At 42.4% G+C, this 21,549-nt stretch overlaps 1 protein-coding gene across 1 annotated transcript; it reads right to left on the bottom strand.

Annotated features, from left to right (window-relative positions):
• Positions 1 to 3,327: 3,327 nt before the first annotated feature.
• On the bottom strand, positions 3,328 to 21,200 carry LOC311529454 (olfactory receptor 6B1-like; the record flags this gene model as incomplete). The annotated part of the gene is made up of 2 exons (XM_084645422.1): positions 3,328 to 3,724; positions 20,632 to 21,200. The coding sequence occupies 2 exons, from the start codon at positions 21,198 to 21,200 to the stop codon at positions 3,328 to 3,330; spliced, it is 966 nt and encodes a 321-aa protein (XP_084501548.1).
• Between the last annotated feature and the right edge of the window lie 349 nt (positions 21,201 to 21,549).

The following is a 21,549-nucleotide window of genomic DNA, read 5'->3' as shown; positions in this document are numbered from 1 at the left end:
GTGAATGGGAAATTAGTTACAGTCCCTTTAATGATCATATGGAACTCCTACATACCACTTTCCAGCCATGGATGTCAAAGCACATCGCAAAGAATATCAAGTGACATCATCCTCATTTCACAGGAGAGAAAACTGAGGCAAAGAGAAGGGAGATAATTCCCAAATGTAACCCACCCTTGGCATACCCAGGAATTCGGCACTTTGACCCAGACTTCCTCTGTCAAAATGCACTGATCTGGACCACACACTCCAACACCCTTAGTCTATTACATATGGAAATCTTTAAAGGTTATCTCAGGGACTTATAAAGCTGCCCTTCAATGTAGTACCTAAGCACCGTCCATGTAAAATGGATGACAATAAGGAAGCTCCTCATAGACATCATGAAGTTTCCAGTTCTTTTCCCCTTTCGGGGTGGAAAAACTCTGCTTTGGTACAGTGGGTTGAAACTTTTAGATTTAGTTTTCTTTCGGGGGGATTGGTAGGTGTGATTTTTTTGGGGGGACAGAACATTTTTAGCATCAGAATAACAATCTCACAAGGTGCACAGAGACTCCTTGCGAATTGAGCACCATCCACATCAATCTCTAGCTAGGTCCTGAAGTGCTCTAGCCTCCCAAATCAATATTTAGTTAGGGCCTGAAGTGTTCTGTCAAACGGAGCACTCTCTACCTACAGCTTGAAGTACTTTGGCCACCCGGATACATATCTAGCCAGGCCCTGATGTGCTCTGCAAAGACATGGGCCAGGTAAACCCTCCCCCTCTTCCTCCCCGGCGGCTGGTAGCAGATCCCATCCCTTCCCTACCACACAGTGCCGAAAGGCTGCTGCTGGCCACATTCTGGTGTGAACCATGCCAAAAATCTGGGGGGCAAAGGTATCACACCTTTCTGTACACAGTGCTATAAAATCCCTCCTGGCCAGAGGCAAAATCCTTTCACCTGTAAAGGGTTAAGAAGCTAAGGTAACCTCGCTGTGACCCAAAACGACCAATGAGGGGACAAGATCTGGAGGCGGGGGAAAAAGGCTTTTGTCTGTCTGTCTGTGTGAGACCTTTGCTGGGAAGAGATCAAGGATGCAAGCTCTCCAACTCCTGTAAAGTTAGTAAGTAATCTAGCTAGAAAATGCGTTAGGTTTTCTTTGTTTTGACTTGTAAATTTGCTGTGCTGGAGGAAATGTGTATTCCTGTTTTTGAATCTTTTTGTAACTTAAGGTTTTGCCTAGAGGGATTCTCTATGTTTTGAATCTGATGGCCTGTAAGATTATCTTCCATTCTGATCTTACAGAGTTGCTCTCTTATCTTTTTAAGTTCTTCTAATAAAGTTCTGATTTTTAAGAATCTGATTGGGTTTTTTGGGTCTTAAAATTCCAAGGGGTTTGTGCTCATCAGGTTTATTCTCACACCTCCCCAGGAAAGGGGGTGTAAAGGCTTGGAGGGATATTTTGGGGAAATAGGAACTCCAAGTGTTCTTTTTCCCAGTTCTTTGTTAAAGCACTTGGTGGTGACAGCGTTTAGCCTAATCCACTTTGCGCCTTGGGGAAGTTTTAACCTAAGCTGGTAGAAATAAGCTTAGGGGGTCTTTCATGCAAGTCCCCACATCTGTACCCTAAAATTCAGGCCCTTGACAGGCCCCTGAAGGATTGAGCTCACAACCCTGAGCTTAGCAGACCAAAGCTCAAACCACTGAGTTATTCCCCGTGCCCCTGAGTGCCAAGTGTTATTGACTTTCATGCATCTGCAGTCACTGGGGTTTGGTCAAAAAACTATTGGTTTAAAACTATTGCAAGGACTCCATGCGCAAAAAGTAAACTTTTAAAATGCATAAGCCTGCCAAAGTGGGACAGCAATGATAGTGGAGGGAGCCTGACATGGGAGCTTAACTGTTTGGAACTGGTATCTTGCTCTGAAAAGCAAGCGGACAGAGACGCTATGGGAACACAACCATTTTGTCTTCAGTTCTGAAACAGATGAGAGAGACATGTATTTTGCTTGGTAATTCACTTTGTTCTGTCTGTTAATACTTTGAACCGCTTAAATCCTACTTTTAGTATGTAATAAAATCACTTTTTACTTATTAATTAACCCAGAGTATGTATTAATACATGGGGGGAGGGGACAAACAGCTGTGCATATCTCTCTATCAGTGTTATAGAGGGCGAACAATTTGAAGTGCGTGTGGCCAGTCTACCTGACTTTCTGATCTGGCTCCCATCACATTGTATCTCATGAGTTCACAGTTAAAAATATGAGCGTTATTTTCAGGCTGAATTTGTCTAGCTTCAACTTTAAACCTCACCCATTTCAATGGTGCTTGGTGCTTTTAACAGTCCTACTAGGTGCCTAAATTCCTTTAAAAATCTGTCCCTAAGTGTAATTATTATCATTATCATTGATACTTGTGGTGCCCAGTTTATTTATAGAAGAAAGGTACCATTTATTATTGTTATTATTGATGGCTGATTACATGTAGACTGTCTGTGCTGTGGCACCTTAGAGACTAACAAATTTATTTGAGCATGAGCTTTCGTGAGCTACAGCTCGAAAGCTTAAGCTCAAATAAATTTGTTAGTCTCTAAGGTGCCACAAGTCCTCCTTTACTTTTTGTGAATACAGACTAACACGGCTGCTACTCTGAAACCTGTCATATAGCCTGTCCGTTTCTTAACTTTTAAACTTACACTTCTAATGGTCTCCCAAAGTGCCTAGGTTCCTCTTATTTTTAAGCAGAGGCACACTACTCTGTAAGAAGTGTGTGGCCCAGCCTGGGGGAGCAGCGAGTTAGACGCAGTTTAGGTACGTTAAGCCTGCGGGTTCGAGGCCTCCTCTGTAATAGAGCTTGAGTACTTTCGGGGGAGGGATAGCTCAGTGGTTTGAGCATTGGCCTGCTAAACCCAGAGTTGTGAGTTTAATCCTTGAGGGGGCCATTTGGGATCTGGGGCAAAAATTGGGGATTGGTCCTGCTTTGAGCAGGGGGTTGGACTAGATGACCTCCTGAGGTCCCTTCCAGCCCTGATATTCTATGATACTCTAACCATAGCACCTATCTGCATCTTTAGGCTCCTAAATCCTTTAAAAAATCTGGCTCAGAGAGACTAAATTCATGATCACAAAGGTCTCTGAGGAAAGCAAAGACCAGAACGCAGGGTAGCACCTCAGCCACTGGACTCTTCCTCTGTAGCTGTTGATAACCACAGTGTGCCATCACTCTGTATAGTGGAATTCCAGTTGCCAGCCTCAGGCTACCTAGAATGTGCTGTTCTCACTCATTCAAGCATGTAAATTTACTCCTATTTCAGTTGAACCTAATGGAATGAGATAAGATCATCTTAGCTCTTGCAAAAAGCTCTCTGTTTATTGGCAGTCTTTCTCCTCAGGGCTTTGTGTACTTCTTTGTTTCTCATGCTGTAGATGAGAGATTTGACAAGAGGAGTCAGGACTGTGTAGAAGACAGAGAACACTTTGTTCAGGTCTCGCAGTGTATTGGTGTCTGGGAGCATGTAGACAATGATTATGGTTCCATAGAAAATGGTCACCACAATGAGGTGAGAGGAACAGATGGAAAATGCCTTCTGCCTCCCCCTGGTGGATGGGATTCTCAGGATGGTGGTGATGATGCAAACATAGGATGTCAGGGTTAACAGAAATGGTGTCACTGTGAATATAAAGGCCATGATGAAAGTCAGAAGTTCAATGATGGTGGTGTCACTGCAGGAGAGTTTTACAGTTGGGGAGAAGTCACAAAAGAAATGGGGAATTTCATTGGAGTTGCAAAAAGTTAATTGTGATGCCAAAAATATCACTAACCAATTGGCCAAGAAAGCACTTATTCAAGAACCAGCCATTAGCTGAAGGCAACATTTGCTGTTCATAAGGGCTGCATAATGCAGGGGGTTACAAATTGCTAAATACCGGTCATAAGATTATGGCAAGGAGATAACTTTATGTAGCTGCCAGAGAACAAAAGAAATAAAATTGTGTGATGCAACCGCTAACAGAAATGGTTCTGTCTCCAGTCAGGAGACTGGCCAGCACCCTGGACAGGATGGTGGAGGTGCAGCAGGTGTCCAAGCAGGACAAGTTCCCCAGGAAGAAGTACATGGGCATGTGAAGGTGCTGATCAGCCACAACTAACACAACGATGAGGATATTCCCCACCATGGTCGCAATGTTACGAGAAACAGCAGGAAGAGAAGAAAGTGCAGTTCCTGGAGGTTCCCAAATCCCAGGAGGATGAATAGTGTGATGGATGTTTGATTTCCCAAGTCTGCATTTGCCATGGATTGTATCTAGAGAAAATCCAACAAAACCTGAAGGAGAACCTGGACAATATATATATTTAAAGTTTAATGGAGCCAGTTAGAGACTGGAATTTCCATTCTATGGGAAATTCTGAAATTTCAAAACAATTTTTTTCCAAATTGGAATTAAATATTAAATTTCCCATGGAACAAAGATTCTGAAAGTTTTGGATTTGGAAACATAAAAATATTATATTTTGATAATATTGATTCATTTCATTTTGATAATGTCAAAACATTTCCCTGAGATAAGGTAACACTGTTGCCTTTTGATAATGTGGTTTTATTTTGTTTAGACTCTTCTATTATATTAAAATATTAAATATAATATTGTATGAATAATATTAAATATAATATATAAATAGAATAGAATATTAACATGACTGTTTTAATATAATATAAAACTCAAAACAAAATGAATTGAAATGATAAAGCAGGCATGATCAGACTGCGGTTCATGTGTTGCATGCGACTCTTTTACAGGTAAAGTGCAGCTCGCAGATTCCACCCCCCCAACCATTCTCCACCTACCAGACAGGGGGAAGGGGAGCTTCTGCCCTGTGGCGGGGTGGTCTCAGGGGTTTAGCCCCACAGGGGGCACTGAGGCTCAGGGCACACCTGCTGGGCTCAGGGCTTCAGAAGAAGTGGGGCCGATGGCCCGGCAGGTGCACCCCACGGGGCAGAAGCCCAGAGCCCTAACAGGCATGCCCGATGGTTCTCGAACTTCTGAAGATTATTATATGTGACTTGAAGGGTCAGTAAGTTTGGCCACCCTGTGATAAAATAAAAATGAAATGCTTTGTCTTTTCTTCCTTAGAAAATGGTGACAAAATTGACACCTTGTAAAACCTTTTGATTTTGACAAAACTGAAAAATTGAAAAATGCTCCACCAACATTTTTTCCCAGCTGTAAAATGTAATACATTTGTAATGGAGTTGGAGCTGCCGTGTAAGAACTGATGGATACTCTATGTTGACCTGGTGATTGAGATGTTTTCTGTGGGTATGTCTGCACGGCCCATGGCAGTGAGCCACCCAGCTTGAGTTAACAGACTTGGGCTTGCTGGGCTCTAGCTTCTGCACTCCAAATAGCTGGGTAGACATTCTGACATGAGTTCTGAAGCCTTGGGAGTGTGGTGGGCTCCAGAACCTGAGCCACAACTGGAAATCACTATCTAAACAGATATTTTTAGCATGGTAGCTCAAGTCCTGCAAGCCTGATTAATGGCCCTGCACACTTGAAACACAGCAGCTCCCACACTTGATTTACCTACTCCAAATTGATTCCCCACTGACCGGTAACTGTCTGGCGTTGCAAGCTTCCAAATAGCAATCACCACTCGCTTCTCCACTGTCAGAGCAGCTCTCATTTTTGTGTTGCTGAACTGCAGGGCAGGGAAAAACTCTTCACAAAGTTCCTGGAAGCTGGCTTTCTGCATTCAAAAGTTCTGCAGCCACTGCTCATCATCCCATACATGCAAAGCAATGCAGACCCTCCAGTCAGTGCTTGTTTCACAGGACCAGAAACGGCGCTCAACAGACTGCAGCTGCTCTGTGACTGCCAGCAGCAACTGTAAATTGTTTTTGTCAATGGCTTGCAGCAGGGCCGCTTGAAGGACAGCGCTGTGTTCCGCACGGTGGGCCCTACTTCAGCTCTCGAAATACTGCAGAAGAAGGCGTGAGGTGTTTGAGATGCACACAGAGTAGGCTCCATGCTTCTGGGGTTATGGCGTACACATGGCAGTTTTATGGTGTGAAAACCATTGGGTTGTTTGCCGTTCATATGAGGGAGGGAACACAGTGCATCATGGGATGCTGATGCAATGTTCCTATTCTCCCCTGTGACAATGTTTTGGTCCCATGAGGTATTGTGTAAGCATGGGAATGGTCCCGCTATTGTGGGAAACTTTCCTGGCTTATACACTACCCCTATTTTCCCTTTCACTACTAAATGGGCTAGTGATAGGATCTGAGTCCTCACTCCCACTTCCTATACCCAGAGGCCGGCCTGACCTCAAGGTCTCCCCTTTCACTTTCCTGTGTGCCAGAGTCCTTGTAACGCTAACAAGGCTGGGCCCAGGATTCTTGCGGGGCTCGACCCCGAGCCTTGTTGTGGTCACTTAGGGCAGGGGTAGGGTGTCCCCACTCCAGCTCTCTCTGAACTCCAGCCCTAGCTCCTGCTCCACCACTCTCCCTCAGCTCCCGCTCCACCCTGCTGCCCTGCCTCCAGCTCCCTGGGCTGCTTCTCTGGCCCCCCTGGCTCTGCTTGCTGCAGCTCTGCTCCCAGAACAGGTCTGCTCCCCCTGGGCTGCTTCTGTCACGCTGCTCCCAGCACGGACCTGCTCCCCCTGGGCTGCTTCTGTGACGCTGCTCCCAGCACGGACCTGCTCCCCCTGGGCTGCTTCTCTGGCCCCCCTGGCTCTGCTTGCTGCAGCTCTGCTCCCAGAACAGGTCTGCTCCCCCTGGGCTGCTTCTGTCACGCTGCTCCCAGCACGGACCTGCTCCCCCTGGGCTGCTTCTGTGACGCTGCTCCCAGCACGGACCTGCTCCCCCTGGGCTGCTTCTCTGGCCCCCCTGGCTCTGCTTGCTGCAGCTCTGCTCCCAGCACAGGTCTGCTCCCCTTGGGCTGCTTCTGTCACGCTGCTCCCAGCACGGACCTGCTCTGTGGGCTGCTTCTGTCACGCTGCTCCCAGCACGGACCTGCTCTGTGGGCTGCTTCTGTCACGCTGCTCCCAGCACGGACCTGCTCCCCCTGGGCTGCTTCTGTCACGCTGCTTCCAGCACGGACCTGCTCCCCCTGGGCTGCTTCTGTCACGCTGCTTCCAGCACGGACCTGCTCCCCCTAGGCTGCTTCTGTCACGCTGCTCCCACAACGGACCTGCTCCCCCTGGGCTGCTTCTGTCACGCTGCTTCCAGCACGGACCTGCTCCCCCTGGGCTGCTTCTCTGGCCCCCCTGGCTCTGCTTGCTGCAGCTCTGCTCCCAGCACGGACCTGCTCCCCCTGGGCTGCTTCTGTCACACTGCTTCCAGCACGGACCTGCTTCCTGGGCTCCTTTTCTGTACTTCTCCCCCCAAAACATGCTCTAACTTCTAGTTCTTTTTCATAACAGGATTTTGTAATTTGCTGAAAAAATAAGATGTTCAACATTTTGCATTAAATAGTGATCCTTTAGTTTGATTATTTAATCTAAAACACTTTTTGGGTCCTCACCTTTGTCATTTTATCCACCAGCTCTACCCCTAGAGCTAAATATTCCTGGGTTAAACAGAGGCACTGCAGTGCATATCCCAATGTGACGATCGTATTTAACACACCCTCCATACACAAGCTACCACTAATTTGTTCAATTTTACAGTTTACATCATCTACAGTCCTGTTCCCGCAGTCGTGAGAACTCTGACCAGGGGTATCTATGACACACCTGGGGCAATCCTCAATTTGTTTCTCTTTCAGGTAGTGCTTGATGCTTCAGTGCACAGCAAGTCGTACAAGTGCACGCATAACAGTTTTATGGTTATGAACTTGCAAAGGCTCAATACCGAATTTCTCCCTCAACCTGAGATAGTACTGGCCTTTAGCATAAGCATCCTCCTCTTCTTTGATGTCCTGTTGAGCATATGGCTTTGGGTCTGAGTAAAAAGAGATCAAGTTCAATCCATTTGCTCTTCAGAGCTGCTGGTAAAGCTTTATAAAGGTGAATATTATTTGCAATACACGTTAAAAGGAGTAGATAAATATTTCCTTTGTTTTGTAAACCAGTGGATAAGAGAGAAAGTGGAAGTGCATGCTGTCAAGTGTGTGTGCACAGGCACACTTATCTGGGGGTGGAAAATCAGACCCTGTGTGTCCACTGAATAAAGAAACATAGTCAATGGTGTTATAGCCAAACACATTGCAAACCAGGAAAGAAAGAAAGTAATTCAGGTCACCCTTGCATACATGAAAGACAAGTTTGATTGTTTTGTTTCTTTTTGTCTCCTTTCAAATGCCTTTAGAAGAGTATACTCTCTTATTTTATTGCTGTTCAGTGCTTCAGCAAGTACTAGTCTCCTGATGTTGGTTAAATACTAATAACTTTTAGGTGAATTGACATCAAGGAATATAAATTCTAGCAGCCGGTATAGAAAAATTACCATAAACTGATTCAAAGCTCACAGTAATATAATTGTGCAGTTTAGAGCTAATAGGTTTCACAAAACAAACTTAATAAATTCTTTTGGGATTCAGGAGAGCAGGGGGTGGGGGAAGCTATGCTTAAGGTCCTGTCTATAAACAGGAGTTGGGGGAGGGAGTGTGACGTGTTGCTACATATTTTTCCTCCTTTATTGTAAAACAACTTTTTAAGCGTTTATTTTATATGAAAAACAATACCAAATACATTATAAAGGGTAACTGTGCTATTTCTTTACAATTGACATTTCTGTAAACAGGGCTTGATCTTACCAAATTAAAATCTTTGTGTGTTTAGTAAAATTTTTTGGCTAAAGGCTAATTTTTATTGACAGTTTTCATACTTTACTCAGTTCTTGTTTTGATACTTTAAAAACATTGTTTTAAAAAAGATAGGCTAGTGTAGCTTACACATTTTTATATCACAAAGCTTTTACAAACATAAAAAATACCCTCTCTCTTTCTTAGCATAAAATTGTGAAACAGTTTTATATTAAATCTGTTTAAAAAGTTTTAAAACTTTTGAATGGTAATGTTGTTACTTTTTACCATTTACATTTTTGTCATCAGAAGGTTTTGAAATCTACACCATTTCATTAACTTGATGACTGTGGCTTTTGTTTAATGGTAACTAAACAGATTTTTAAAACAAGCTTGCTGGTTCAAATAAGCCTCATTAAAAATGTTGATTTTTTTACTAAGGACCTGTGGTTTTAACCTTGGGATGCCCCCCACACACACCTTATTTTACATTGTTAAAAAGTTAGAAAAGGTGTCACCTTAGGCAACACTTTAAAAAGCATACTGCTGTTTCCTTTAATCAAAGTAATATGTAAAGCACCGATACAAGCCTTTTGTATTTTACACAGCATCCGGGCATGGGTCCCTGGCTAGTTTTATCAGTCTTATCTGTTTTTAAAATGTAGAGAGATCCACAGCTCCAGCCTTTGATGTATCATTTTAATAAAATTTTTAACTTTTGATAATGCAACAAAAAATTCACACTAAAATCCCAAAGAAAATGAAAGTTTAATATAACTTTCACCTGTATTTGTTAAAAAGTTAGAGATTGAGGGGGAGGGTGTAGAGGAGAGGAGCAGTCATCTTAGCTGTAACAAAAACCGCGTTTGGTAACTGCTTTTGCTGCAACTTCAAATTGTGCTTACTAAAAAACTCTTTTTATCACTTTTATAAACAGAGCTTCATGTAGTCACAAAGCAATGGCTTCTTCAAATAAAAGGAAGGATGTTTATCTCGCTGCTTTATGCAGTGCTTGAATATGACATTCCTATAGCAAGTTTGTTTATCCTTGGTTTAAATATGAAAAAAACATTAAAAAGAAAAATGTGTGTATATGTGTCGCAGGAAAAAGGAGACTCCTTATCTCGGTGTTAACTTTTTCACATAAACTGGTTTTCTTGTGTGTTTTTTATAAATCTAAGGTTGTGTTAGCATGCTCTGCAGTTAATTAAACTAATGAGTAAAGCAACCATACAAGTCTTTTATATTTTATATAACATTATTTTTAATAAAAATATTTTGTTATATTGTAAATAACATTCAGCCTTTACAAAGCTCAAGAAAACAAAATTTCTTATCCCTGGTAAAAAGGGTTAAGTCAACCTGTGTATGCCTTGTATAAATCTAAAGGCTTCAGGCAAAACTAATGTCTAAAAAGTTAGCAAAGTGGAAAAAAACAAACTTCTTCTCTCTTATCCAATGGTTTACAAAATAAGGGAATTATTTATCTTACTCCTTTTAACTTGTATTGCAAATAATATTCATCCTTTCCAAAGCTGAAGAAAACAAAATTCTTATCTCTGGTTTAAAGGGTTAACTCTTTTAAATCAACCTATGCTTTGTATAATTTCTTTTCAAAAGTTTTCCTTTAGGAAAAACTATTACAAGCAAACCTATGGTTTCATATTATGTTCTGGTCATGTAACAGTCTTCTTATCTCTTTCAAAACTTGCTTTCGGTACTGCTTTTGCTGCAGCTTCAAACTGTCCTCACTAAAAAATAACCAATGTTACTATAAAACATAGGAGGAACACTTTTTATCACTTTTATAAACTGGTGTTGCTAAGGGTATGTGGTTTTAAACCTGGGGGTGTTTCTGAATGCTCATATTTTTAATTGAAACACATATGTAAAAGTACTAAATGAAGTAAAAGTTAATGAGGAAAATTTTCTACAAATAGATTTACTTTTAAGTGTTTATTCCTTTATAAAACTTAAATTAAAAGTCAATTTTTGGTAAAACGTTAAATAAAAAAGGCTGTGGAAATATGTTTTATGCAGGGCTTATCTCAGGAAGGGTGGTGAGGGGATACACCCATATAAACTATGTCTACATCGGGAGTGGCAATGGTGCATTGACACTGGTGTAACATCAAAGTATGACAGAAAAACAAAAAATCCAGAAAAACGTACACACACAGAGAGAAGAGAGACTATTTTTGTTTGTATCAAAATGTTTGTGAGCAATAAAAATCAAGTTTGAGGAAAAGAAACAGAATCTTGTGGTGAAAAATAAAATACGCACACAAGGAGCCAATAGACTAGATACATTCGTGGAGGATAGGTCCACCAATGGCTATTAGCCAGGATGGGCAGGGATAATGTCCCGAGCCTCTGTTTGCCAAAAGCTGGCTATGAGCAACAGGGGCTGGATGATTTGATGATTACCTGTTCTGTTCATTCCCTCTGAAGCACCTGGCATTGGCCACTGTCAGAAGACAGGATACTAGGCTAACTGGACCTGTGATCTGACCCAGTGCAGCCATTCTTATGGCCTAAATCTGACAACCATTCATTTTTCTCTCTTATGAATGTTTTGCTATAATGCATCTACCTTCATTTACTTTTCCCCTGGATTGAACAAGTAATCATATTCTTTTATGACTTGGTGGATGCCTGAGCAGTTATTTCTCTTTTCTAAATCAGATTATTTCATTTTAACGATGCTGCTTTACCTTTCACACTGATAATCTATTCCAAGCTTCCCCCTAACCCTAAATCTTCCTTCAAATTTTCAGAGATAAGTTTATAGTATTTGCACTACATTTTCCATTGTCTTCTACTATTGATAGTCTTCAATTATCTCAGTAAACTGAGCTTTGGGTGCCTACCTGGATGTCTGGATCATACAATGCTTCTTCGTGTATTTATTTGGTTTTCCCTTTCACAGAAATTTCTCCTGCTTGGTAATTTCTCCTTCATATGAGATGATGTAATCTCCCTTGATATTTCTGCTGGTGGGAATTTGAAATTATTCCATAGAGGAAAGGTAATATTTATTTTTAGAAAGGAAAAACAAGGACAGTCTTATTACTAACCTCAAAGGGGAAGTCATGGAAAACAACTAATTCAAAAGAGAAAATAACAGAGACAGGAGACTTGTTGACACAAAAGACAAAGTAATTGAAAAAAGGGAATGTCTCATTTCTAACCCACCAGTCTGGGCTCCCACTCACATTGTGCTGCTCTGGCAAGATGCAGATCCCATCCCTTTCCTACACTTTCTCCTGCTTTCACACAGGTAGGGACACACCCAACTGCAGTTGCATGCAGGCCCTGGCCAGCGACTGCATGAGCCAACTACAGAGAAGCCATGATGTTCCTAGCCAAGGACCCCAGAGATATACTGTCCGGCCCTTGTCAAAACACCAACCAGTATGAATTTATTACCTGGTTCTCCTCTCCCTCAATGTGGAGAGGAATATGCACAGTTGTGGTAACCAAGCTGAGATTTCCACCCAGACCCTTAACTGAAAAGCACGCAGGTTTAAGTTAAAAAGATAGATTTTAAGTGATTAGAAGGGATAGCAAACAGATCAAACCAGACTACCTAGCAAATAAACAAAAACACAAACTAAGATTAACACACTAGTTAGATTGACTATGAGTTAGCAGTGTCTCACCCTAGCTGAGATACCAGCACTTCTGGTAGATTCTCAAGGCACAAGCTGCATTTGCTTTGCAGCTTGGGTTTCTCAGGTTTCAATAAACAGGTTAGAAATCCCTTTAGCCTGGGTCCAGGACTTCCCACAGTTCAGTCTTTGTTCCTCAGGTCTTTTCAGGAGTTCCACTGTGTGGGGCGTGAAGAAGAATCGATGATGTCACTCCCTGCCTTACAGAGCCTTAGCATATCGCAGGAACAGCTTCCTTCAGAACTTGGTTCCTAGTCCAGACCAGTTTGTGTAAACATATAGATATTCCAAGATGCAGTCCTGAGTCATGTGGCCTGTTCACTGGCCTTTGTTCACCGACCACAGCAGCTATTACATACAGGCTGTCTGGAGCTTTCTCAGGAATCCTCATCAGGTTGGAGATAACTTTCTCCTAACAGCTCTTGTTTTCTCTAATGGCTCAGTACACAGAACAGGCCCTTGCCAACCAGCTATCTAGACACAAAACATTTTGCCTAGTGGGCATTACCCAGGTTTAATACATTTGAAATACAGATACATAGTCAATATTCATAACTTCAGACACAAAAATGACACATGCATACAAATAGGATAATCAAATTCAGCAAATCATAACTTTTCCAATGACACTTTAAATGACCCAACTTTCATAAAATGCATCATAATTATGCAATGATCATATCATAATAATATCACTATGAAGAACATGGTGTGCAGTGTCACCCCATCTACATTAATTTACTTTTCCCGTGGATTGAACAAGCAATCACATTCTTTCTGACATGGTGGATGCCTGAGAAGGTATTTTTCTTTTTTAAACAGACACTCCCAACTTACGCAAGCGTTCCGTTCCGAAATGCCTTGCATAACTCGAATGTTGCGTAAGTCGGAAACGTATGTCCAACCATTACGTGCAAAAAAACCAAAACCAAACAAAAATCTCCTATTTTTCTTTTACTCTTTTTCCGTAACCTCGGATTTGTGTACGTCGGGTTTACGTACCTAGGGGAGCATCTGTGTCAAATTGTTTCATTTTAACTGTGATGCTTTACCTTTCACACTGATGATCTATTGCCTAATACCTAACCCTTACCCTTCCTTCAGATGTTCTGAGATAAGCTTATAGTCTTTGCACTACATTTTCCATTCTCTTCTACTATTGCTAGTCTTCAATTATCACAGTGAACTGAGCTATGGGTTCCTATTTGGATGGTTGGATCCCACAGCGCTTCTTGGTGCATGTTGTTGTTATTCCCTTTCACAGAAATTAATGTCTCTCCTGCGTCATAATTTCTCTGTCATATGAGATGATGTAATCATAGAATCATATAATATCAGGGTTGGAAGGGACCTCAGGAGGTCATCTAGTCCAACCCCCTGCTCAAAGCAGGACCAATCCCAAACTAAATCATCCCAGCCAGGGCTTTGTCAAGCCTGACCTTAAACACTTCTAGGGAAAGAGATTCCACCACCTCCCTAGGTAACACATTCCAGTGTTTCACCACCCTCCTAGTGAAAAAGTTTTTTCCTAATATCCAACCTAAACCTTCCCTACTGCAACTTGAGACCATTACTCCTTGTTCTGTCATCTGCTACCACTGAAAACAGTCTAGAGCCATCCTCTTTGGAACCCCCTTTTAGGTAGTTGAAAGCAGCTATCAAATCCCCCCTGACTCTTCTCTTCCACAGACTAAACAATCCCAGTTCCTTCAGCCTCTCCTCATAACTCATGTGTTCCAGTCCCCTAATCATTTTTGTCATCTCACTTGATATTTCTGCTGGTGGGACTTTGAAATTATTGCATAGAGGAAGGTTAAAATTTATTGTTAGAAAGGAAAAAGAATGGTACAAGGACAGTCTTTTTACTAATGTCAAAGTGGAAGTCCTGGAAAACAATTGATTCAAAAGGGAAAATAACGGTGACAGAAGAATTGTTGACTCAAAAGACATAGCAATAGAAAAAAGGGAATGTCTGATTTCAAAGGAAATTAACACAGAGAGTATTTCTGGTCTCAATGGAAATCTCTGTTCATCTGACATATAAGATGAATAGTTCTGCTAGAATAATAGAGAAAAGGAACCAATGTCAATTATATTTTAGAGGAAGAAGAAAATTAAATGCTACCAAGATAAACTATCCTTGGATAAAGCTCCCAGGTCAGTCTGATCTCCGTACCTGGAACTCCAAATGCAGGCCAGGAAGACCCCTAAGCTGCCACATGAACAAAGTTGTAATCTTGTTCACAGTGGCTATTATTTTTAAGGGAACCTAAGGGAGTTAGGCAACCAACTGCCTTTGAATTACCTCCTTTGAAAATTCCCATTTGGATTCCTGATGGCCTTACTCCCATCCTTCTGTTCAATGCTGAAAGAGTGAGGGGTTCGTTCTCCCACAGTGCAAGGGAATATGCTGTGTAAGTGGAACTGAAAAGGTGGAGATGGATTGTTGGATTGTAAAACAGGTATGTAGCCTGCAACTGTTTACTTTGAGAGTGGGCAGGGGAGACATGGATCCTGGTCCACATCAGACATAGAGACAATAATTGTTTACTTCGCCCTATATGGGGCCTGATACAAACCCCTTTGTAGTCAATGACTGAGTCTTTCCCTTAACTACAAACGACTTTGGCTCTGGCTCATTATTAAAAGATGCAAGATGTTGGAGTATATGAGCCATAGTGAGATCAAGAATGTTTTGGCCCCTATTTTGTATCTACTAACAGGGTGATGAACACTTATACAGTAGGGGGCTGGTTGGTGACTCGTGGGGAAGTTGACCCGTGCGGAAGTATTGATCTGATGATGGTCACAAACCAGTCCAATAGATACCATTTTCTCTTTAATTATACTGCAACCAATGCAATGCTGCTTAACGAATTGAATGGTAATGAATTGAGTGTTAACTAACTGAATGGTAAATCGCTTCACCCACGTGGGTTCATTATAAAATATATTCAAAGGACCAAATAACCAATGTCAGTCATACAGAAACTTTTTCCTGTACTATACCAATCTCCAAGAAGCCATCTCATAGAGTCATGTTATATTCACCTAACACAGAAGGTGTGCTCCCAAAGTTATTCTCCTAAAGCCATCTTTTTACACCTGTCCTGTTTACACGTATAAGATACTGTGTACATCATTTGAAACTAATCAGCATTATACCTTGGTTTTTGGTATCATTGTGTATCATTATCTCCTTGGTCTGAACAGATCCATTTCAAGCACCAAAGGGCATGAAAGCACATGCTAGGGCAGAACAATCAAATGTCTTGTCTTCTTTGGGTCATTGCAGTGCAGGCCTGTGAAAATAACTCTGTACCTATCGCCATGGTAAAATAATCAAATATCCTGATCTGGGCAACTTCCAATCTACTTTAGCCAAAGCTGACTTCAGGTAATTCAAGGTGTTATGGGATACTTAGCATAAGAGAATAGGACTATAATTAAAGTACAGGCCAATTTAGGCTATGGACTTTGGAAGGGGTCACCTAACAAAGGGGATGGGAGTCACTTGGGGCCTGTACCAAGTACCTGTAAATTGGCCTGTACCTTAATTATAGTCCTATTCTCTTATGCTAAGTATCCCATAACACCTTGAATTACCTGAAGTCAGCTTTGGCTAAAGTAGATTGGATAGTTGCCCAGATCAGGATATTTGATTATTTTACCATGGCGATAGGTACAGAGTTATTTTCACAGGCCTGCACTGCAATGACCCAAAGAAGACAAGACATTTGACCCAGGTAGCAGGGCTGTTGTGAAAGGGGGATTGTGGAAGGGTGTCTCACCAGCATGGAAGCCCCCTTATGGCTTGTGTGTTGTTGCAGGGACCTTTCCCCGGTCACCTCCACAAGACACAATTCAGGCCTGTTAGTGAACCATTCATTTTGTGATTTGGCCCACTCATCAGGAGACTTTCTGTCCCATCCCTTCAGGGGTAAAACAAAGAGTCCAGAAAAATACAAAGAAACAATTTTTTCTGCCCTCCATGGGCCCAATCCTTAGCAAACTCTTCATCACCTCTCCAGGCTCTGGAAAATTATGGCCTGATCTACTACAAAGCACCTGCTCCCAGGGCTTTATTTCTGGAGGCCCAGCTCCTCCAAAGTTGCTGACCCTCAGGAATGTTTCCTAGAATCCTTCTCCCAGGCATTCTTCAGGAGTTTCTTCACCCCTGTTGCCCTTCCACCTTCAGGGCCAATGCCAGAGTACAAACTCCCTCTGTAGCCTTTACTGCTGCTGGCCTTTCTGACAGAGCTCCCATCTCAGGAGAGAATACCAATCCTTATTCTCCCCCTCAGTCTCCTTTACTAGGAGAGGCAATCAGGACTCCTAGCCGCTCACTCTCTTCCCTCTTATTGCCCTGAAGTCCTTCCTTTATAATAGCCTGCTCCACACTGGGCCTCATCTTTAATTGTCTGCTACACACTTCAGGTACAACCAGGTGCACCAATTGTGCTCTCCAGCTCCCCTTAATCTAGTGTGGGATTTATTCATCCCATCACAGCAAGTGCACCATTTGGATGTATGATCATCAAAGTTTAATGAATCATAGAATCATAGAATCATAGAACCATAGAATATCAGGGTTGGAAGGGACCCCTGAAGGTCATCTAGTCCAACCCCCTGCTCGAACCAGGACCAATTCCCAATTAAATCATCCCAGCCAGGGCTTTGTCAAGCCTGACCTTAAAAACCCCTAAGGAAGGAGATTCTACCACCTCCCTAGGTAACGCATTCCAGTGTTTCACCACCCTCTTAGTGAAAAAGTTTTTCCTAATATCCAATCTAAACCTCCCCCCCTGCAACTTGAGACCATTACTCCTCGTTCTGTCATCTGCTACCATTGAGAACAGTCTAGAGCTATCCTCTTTGGAACCCCCTTTCAGGTAGTTGAAAGCAGCTATCAAATCCCCCCTCATTCTTCTCTTCTGCAGGCTAAACAATCCCAGCTCCCTCAGCCTCTCCTCATAAGTCATGTGTTCTAGACCCCTAATCATTTTTGTTGCCCTTCGCTGGACTCTCTCCAATTTATCCACATCCTTCTTGTAGTGTGGGGCCCAAAACTGGATACAGTACTCCAGATGAGGCCTCACCAATGTTGAATAGAGGGGAACGATCACGTCCCTCGATCTGCTCGCTATGCCCCTACTTATACATCCCAAAATGCCATTGGCCTTCTTGGCAACAAGGGTACACTGCTGACTCATATCCAGCTTCTCGTCCACTGTCACCCCTAGGTCCTTTTCCGCAGAACTGCTGCCTAGCCATTCGGTCCCTAGTCTGTAGCGGTGCATTGGATTCTTCCATCCTAAGTGCAGGACCCTGCACTTATCCTTATTCAACCTTATCAGATTTCTTTTGGCCCAATCCTCCAATTTGTCTAGGTCCTTCTGTATCCTATCCCTCCCCTCCAGCGTATCTACCACTCCTCCCAGTTTAGTATCATCCGCAAATTTGCTGAGAGTGCAATGCACACCATCCTCCAGATCATTTATGAAGATATTGAACAAAACTGGCCCCAGGACCGACCCTTGGGGCACTCCACTTGATACCGGCTGCCAACTAGACATGGAGCCATTGATCACTACCCGTTGAGCCCGACAATCTAGCCAGCTTTCTACCCACCTTATAGTGCATTCATCCAGCCCATACTTCCTTAACTTGCTGACAAGAATACTGTGGGAGACCGTGTCAAAAGCTTTGCTAAAGTCAAGAAACAATACATCCACTGCTTTCCCTTCATCCACAGAACCAGTAATCTCATCATAAAAGGCGATTAGATTAGTCAGGCATGACCTTCCCTTGGTGAATCCATGCTGGCTGTTCCTGATCACTTTCCTCTCATGCAAGTGCATCAGGATTGATTCTTTGAGGACCTGCTCCATGATTTTTCCAGGGACTGAGGTGAGGCTGACTGGCCTGTAGTTCCCAGGATCCTCCTTCTTCCCTTTTTTAAAGATTGGCACTACATTAGCCTTTTTCCAGTCATCCGGGACTTCCCCGGTTCGCCACGAGTTTTCAAAGATAATGGCCAATGGCTCTGCAATCACAGCCGCCAATTCCTTCAGCACTCTCGGATGCAACTCGTCCGGCCCCATGGACTTGTGCATGTCCAGCTTTTCTAAATAGTCCCTAACCACCTCTATCTCCACAGAGGGCTGGCCATCTCTTCCCCATTTTGTGATGCCCAGCGCAGCAGTCTGGGAGCTGACCTTGTTAGTGAAGACAGAGGCAAAAAAAAGCATTGAGTACATTAGCTTTTTCCACATCCTCTGTCACTAGGTTGCCTCCCTCATTCAGTAAGGGGCCCACACTTTCCTTGGCTTTCTTCTTGTTGCCAACATACCTGAAGAAACCCTTCTTGTTACTCTTGACATCTCTGGCTAGCTGCAGCTCCAGGTGCGATTTGGCCCTCCTGATAACATTCCTACATGCCCTTTTGTTGTTAGCCCTGCACTACCTCCACTTGGAATGTTAGTCCAGGGTGGAGGTAAAAAGACAGCAGTAAGGCAAAGACCAGCTTTACCATCAAAATAAATTGTGCAGTCTGACACAGACAAGCATGGAGAATTCCCAGTATCCACCAGAATTCATAAGATGTACGTGGAAAGATTTCCCCCAAATGGTCACTGTCAAGGTTCCTTCCCCACTCTGAACTCTAGGGTACAGATGTGGGGACTTGCATGAAAACCTCCTAAGCTTTCTTTTACCAGCTTAGGTTAAACTTCCCCAAGGTACAAACTATTTTACCCTTTGCCCTTGGACTTCCACTGCCACCACCCAACGTCTGATCGGGTTTATTTTATTAGGAAAGAGCCCGTTTGGAAACGTCTTTTCCCCCAAAATCCTCCCAACCCTTGCACCCCACTTCCTGGGGAAGGTTTGGTAAAAATCCTCACCAATTTGCATAGGTGACCACAGACCCAAACCCTTGGATCTTAAGAACAATGAAAAAGCATTCAGTTTCTGAAAAGAAGGATTTTAATAGAAGAAGTAAAAAGTAAACAAGAATCACCTCTGTAAAATCAGGATGGTAAATACCTTACAGGGTAATTAGATTCAAAACATAGAGAATCCCTCTAGGCAAAACCTTAAGTTACAAAAAGACACACAGACAGGAATATCCATTCTATTCAGCACAGAATATTTTCTCAGCCATTTAAAGAAATCATAATCTAACGCATATCTAGCTAGATTACTTATTAAATTCTAAGACTCCATTCCTGTTCTGATCCCGGCAAAAGCATCACACAGACAGACACAGACCCTTTGTTTTTCTCCCTCCTCCCAGCTTTTGAAAGTATCTTGTCTCCTCATTGGTCATTTTGGTCAGGTGCCAGCGAGGTTACCTTTAGCTTCTTAACCCTTTACAGGTGAGAGGATTTTTCCTCTAGCCAGGAGGGATTTTAAAGGTGTTTACCCTTCCCTTTATATTTATGACAGTCACACATACCTTTTTTTCCTCTTTCCATTTTGCCACGGAAAAAACAGATAAAGGGGGCAAAAAGGATGGAAGGAGGAAATAAATCATTTATAAAAAAAATCTGATTTAATTAAAAAATATATTTTTTTTAAAAAAAAGGTTTTAAACAGTTTGATGTAAAACTTTTCTTGCAAAATAAGGCCTTTTTTAAAGGTTTTTTTAAAATCATTTTTCTCTATTAGTAAGGTTAAATTCAACTTTGATTACCTGTGAGCAACTTAGGATACAGATATTTAGGCACCTAATGGAGCTTTCAATAGTATCTAGATGCTTAACTCTCCGTGGTTCCAATGGAACCATAGATGCTCTCAGTTTCATTTTTGTCCTAATAAATGGCTCACAGTGTCTGCATTGTTGTGCAAAGCAGAAATTTACTAAACCCCTTTCTAAGGCTCTCTTTTACCTCCCGGTTTCTCAGGCTGTAGATGAGGGGATTGAGCAGGGGAGTCAGGACTGTGTAGAAGACAGAGAACACTTTGTTCAGGTCCCTCAGGTTATCATTTTTGGGTAAGACATAAACAATCGTTAGGGACCCATAGAAAACTGTAACCACCATGAGGTGAGAGGAGCAGGTAGAGAAGGCCTTTTGTTTCCCAGTGGCAGACGAGATTCTCAGGATGGTGGCTATAATAGCAACATACGATATAACAGTTAATAGAAATGGGGGGAGAGTAAAAATTGAGGCGAATATGAAAGCTGTAAGTTCCATCAGGCGGGTGTCAGTTCTGGAGAGTTTTAACACAGGGGTGAGATCACAGAAGAAATGGTCAATTTCATTGGGGCCACAGAAAGTTAATTGTGACACCAACAATACTATTATGCTAATAGCTAGAAATGCACTTATCCAAGAGCCAGCTGCTAGCAGTAAACAGAACCTGCTATTCATAAGGGTTGCATAGTGCAGGGGTTTACATATTGCTAAATACCGATCATAAGACATTGCTGCCAGGAGGTAACATTCTGTAGCTCCCAGAGAACCAAAGAAATACATTTGTACCATGCAGCCCCTAAAAGAAATAGTTTTGTCACCAGTTAGGAGACTGGCCAGAATCCTGGGCAGGATGGTTGAGGTGTAGCAGGTCTCCAAGCAGGACAAGTTCCCAAGGAAGAAGTACATGGGAGTGTGAAGTTGTTGATCACCCACAACTAGAGCAAAGATGAGGATGTTCCCAGCCACTGTCACAAAGTAGCTAACTAAAAACAGCAGTAAGAGAAGTATCTGCAGTTCAGGGAGATTTCTGAATCCAAGGAGGATGAATTTTGTGATGGTGGTTTGATTTTCCCACTCTGTGTTTTCTATTGATTGCATCTAAGGGAGAGAAAACTTGGCAATTTTAACATAACTTAACTTTGTAGCTAATATCTTATATTTAATTCTAGAGTTATTGATATTCCCTTCTCTCTGCTATTTAGCTGCCCAAGAGCTGGGTCTAGAATCCTGATGAGCAAAATGATTTGCATTTCAACTGTATAGCCAACATTATTTCTCTATCTATATAGCCTTTTATTTAGTCCTCATCAGTCTCAATGTCTGATTTGCCTAGTATACAAATTCATTTTTATGCTGGTAACCCACCTCCTCTTATGAGAGTTGATGCGATTATTCTGTTTATCCACAGATCCAGCTGCTGCCATCTTAGCTGGTGTCCTACCTCCTG

The sequence above is a fragment of the Lepidochelys olivacea genome, assembly GCF_965140295.1.
Source record: "Lepidochelys olivacea isolate rLepOli2 genome assembly, chromosome: 13".
Lineage (NCBI taxonomy): Eukaryota > Metazoa > Chordata > Testudines > Cheloniidae > Lepidochelys > Lepidochelys olivacea.
The sequence above is the reverse complement of the archived record's forward strand: the minus strand, read 5'-3'. Positions and strand labels throughout refer to the sequence as shown.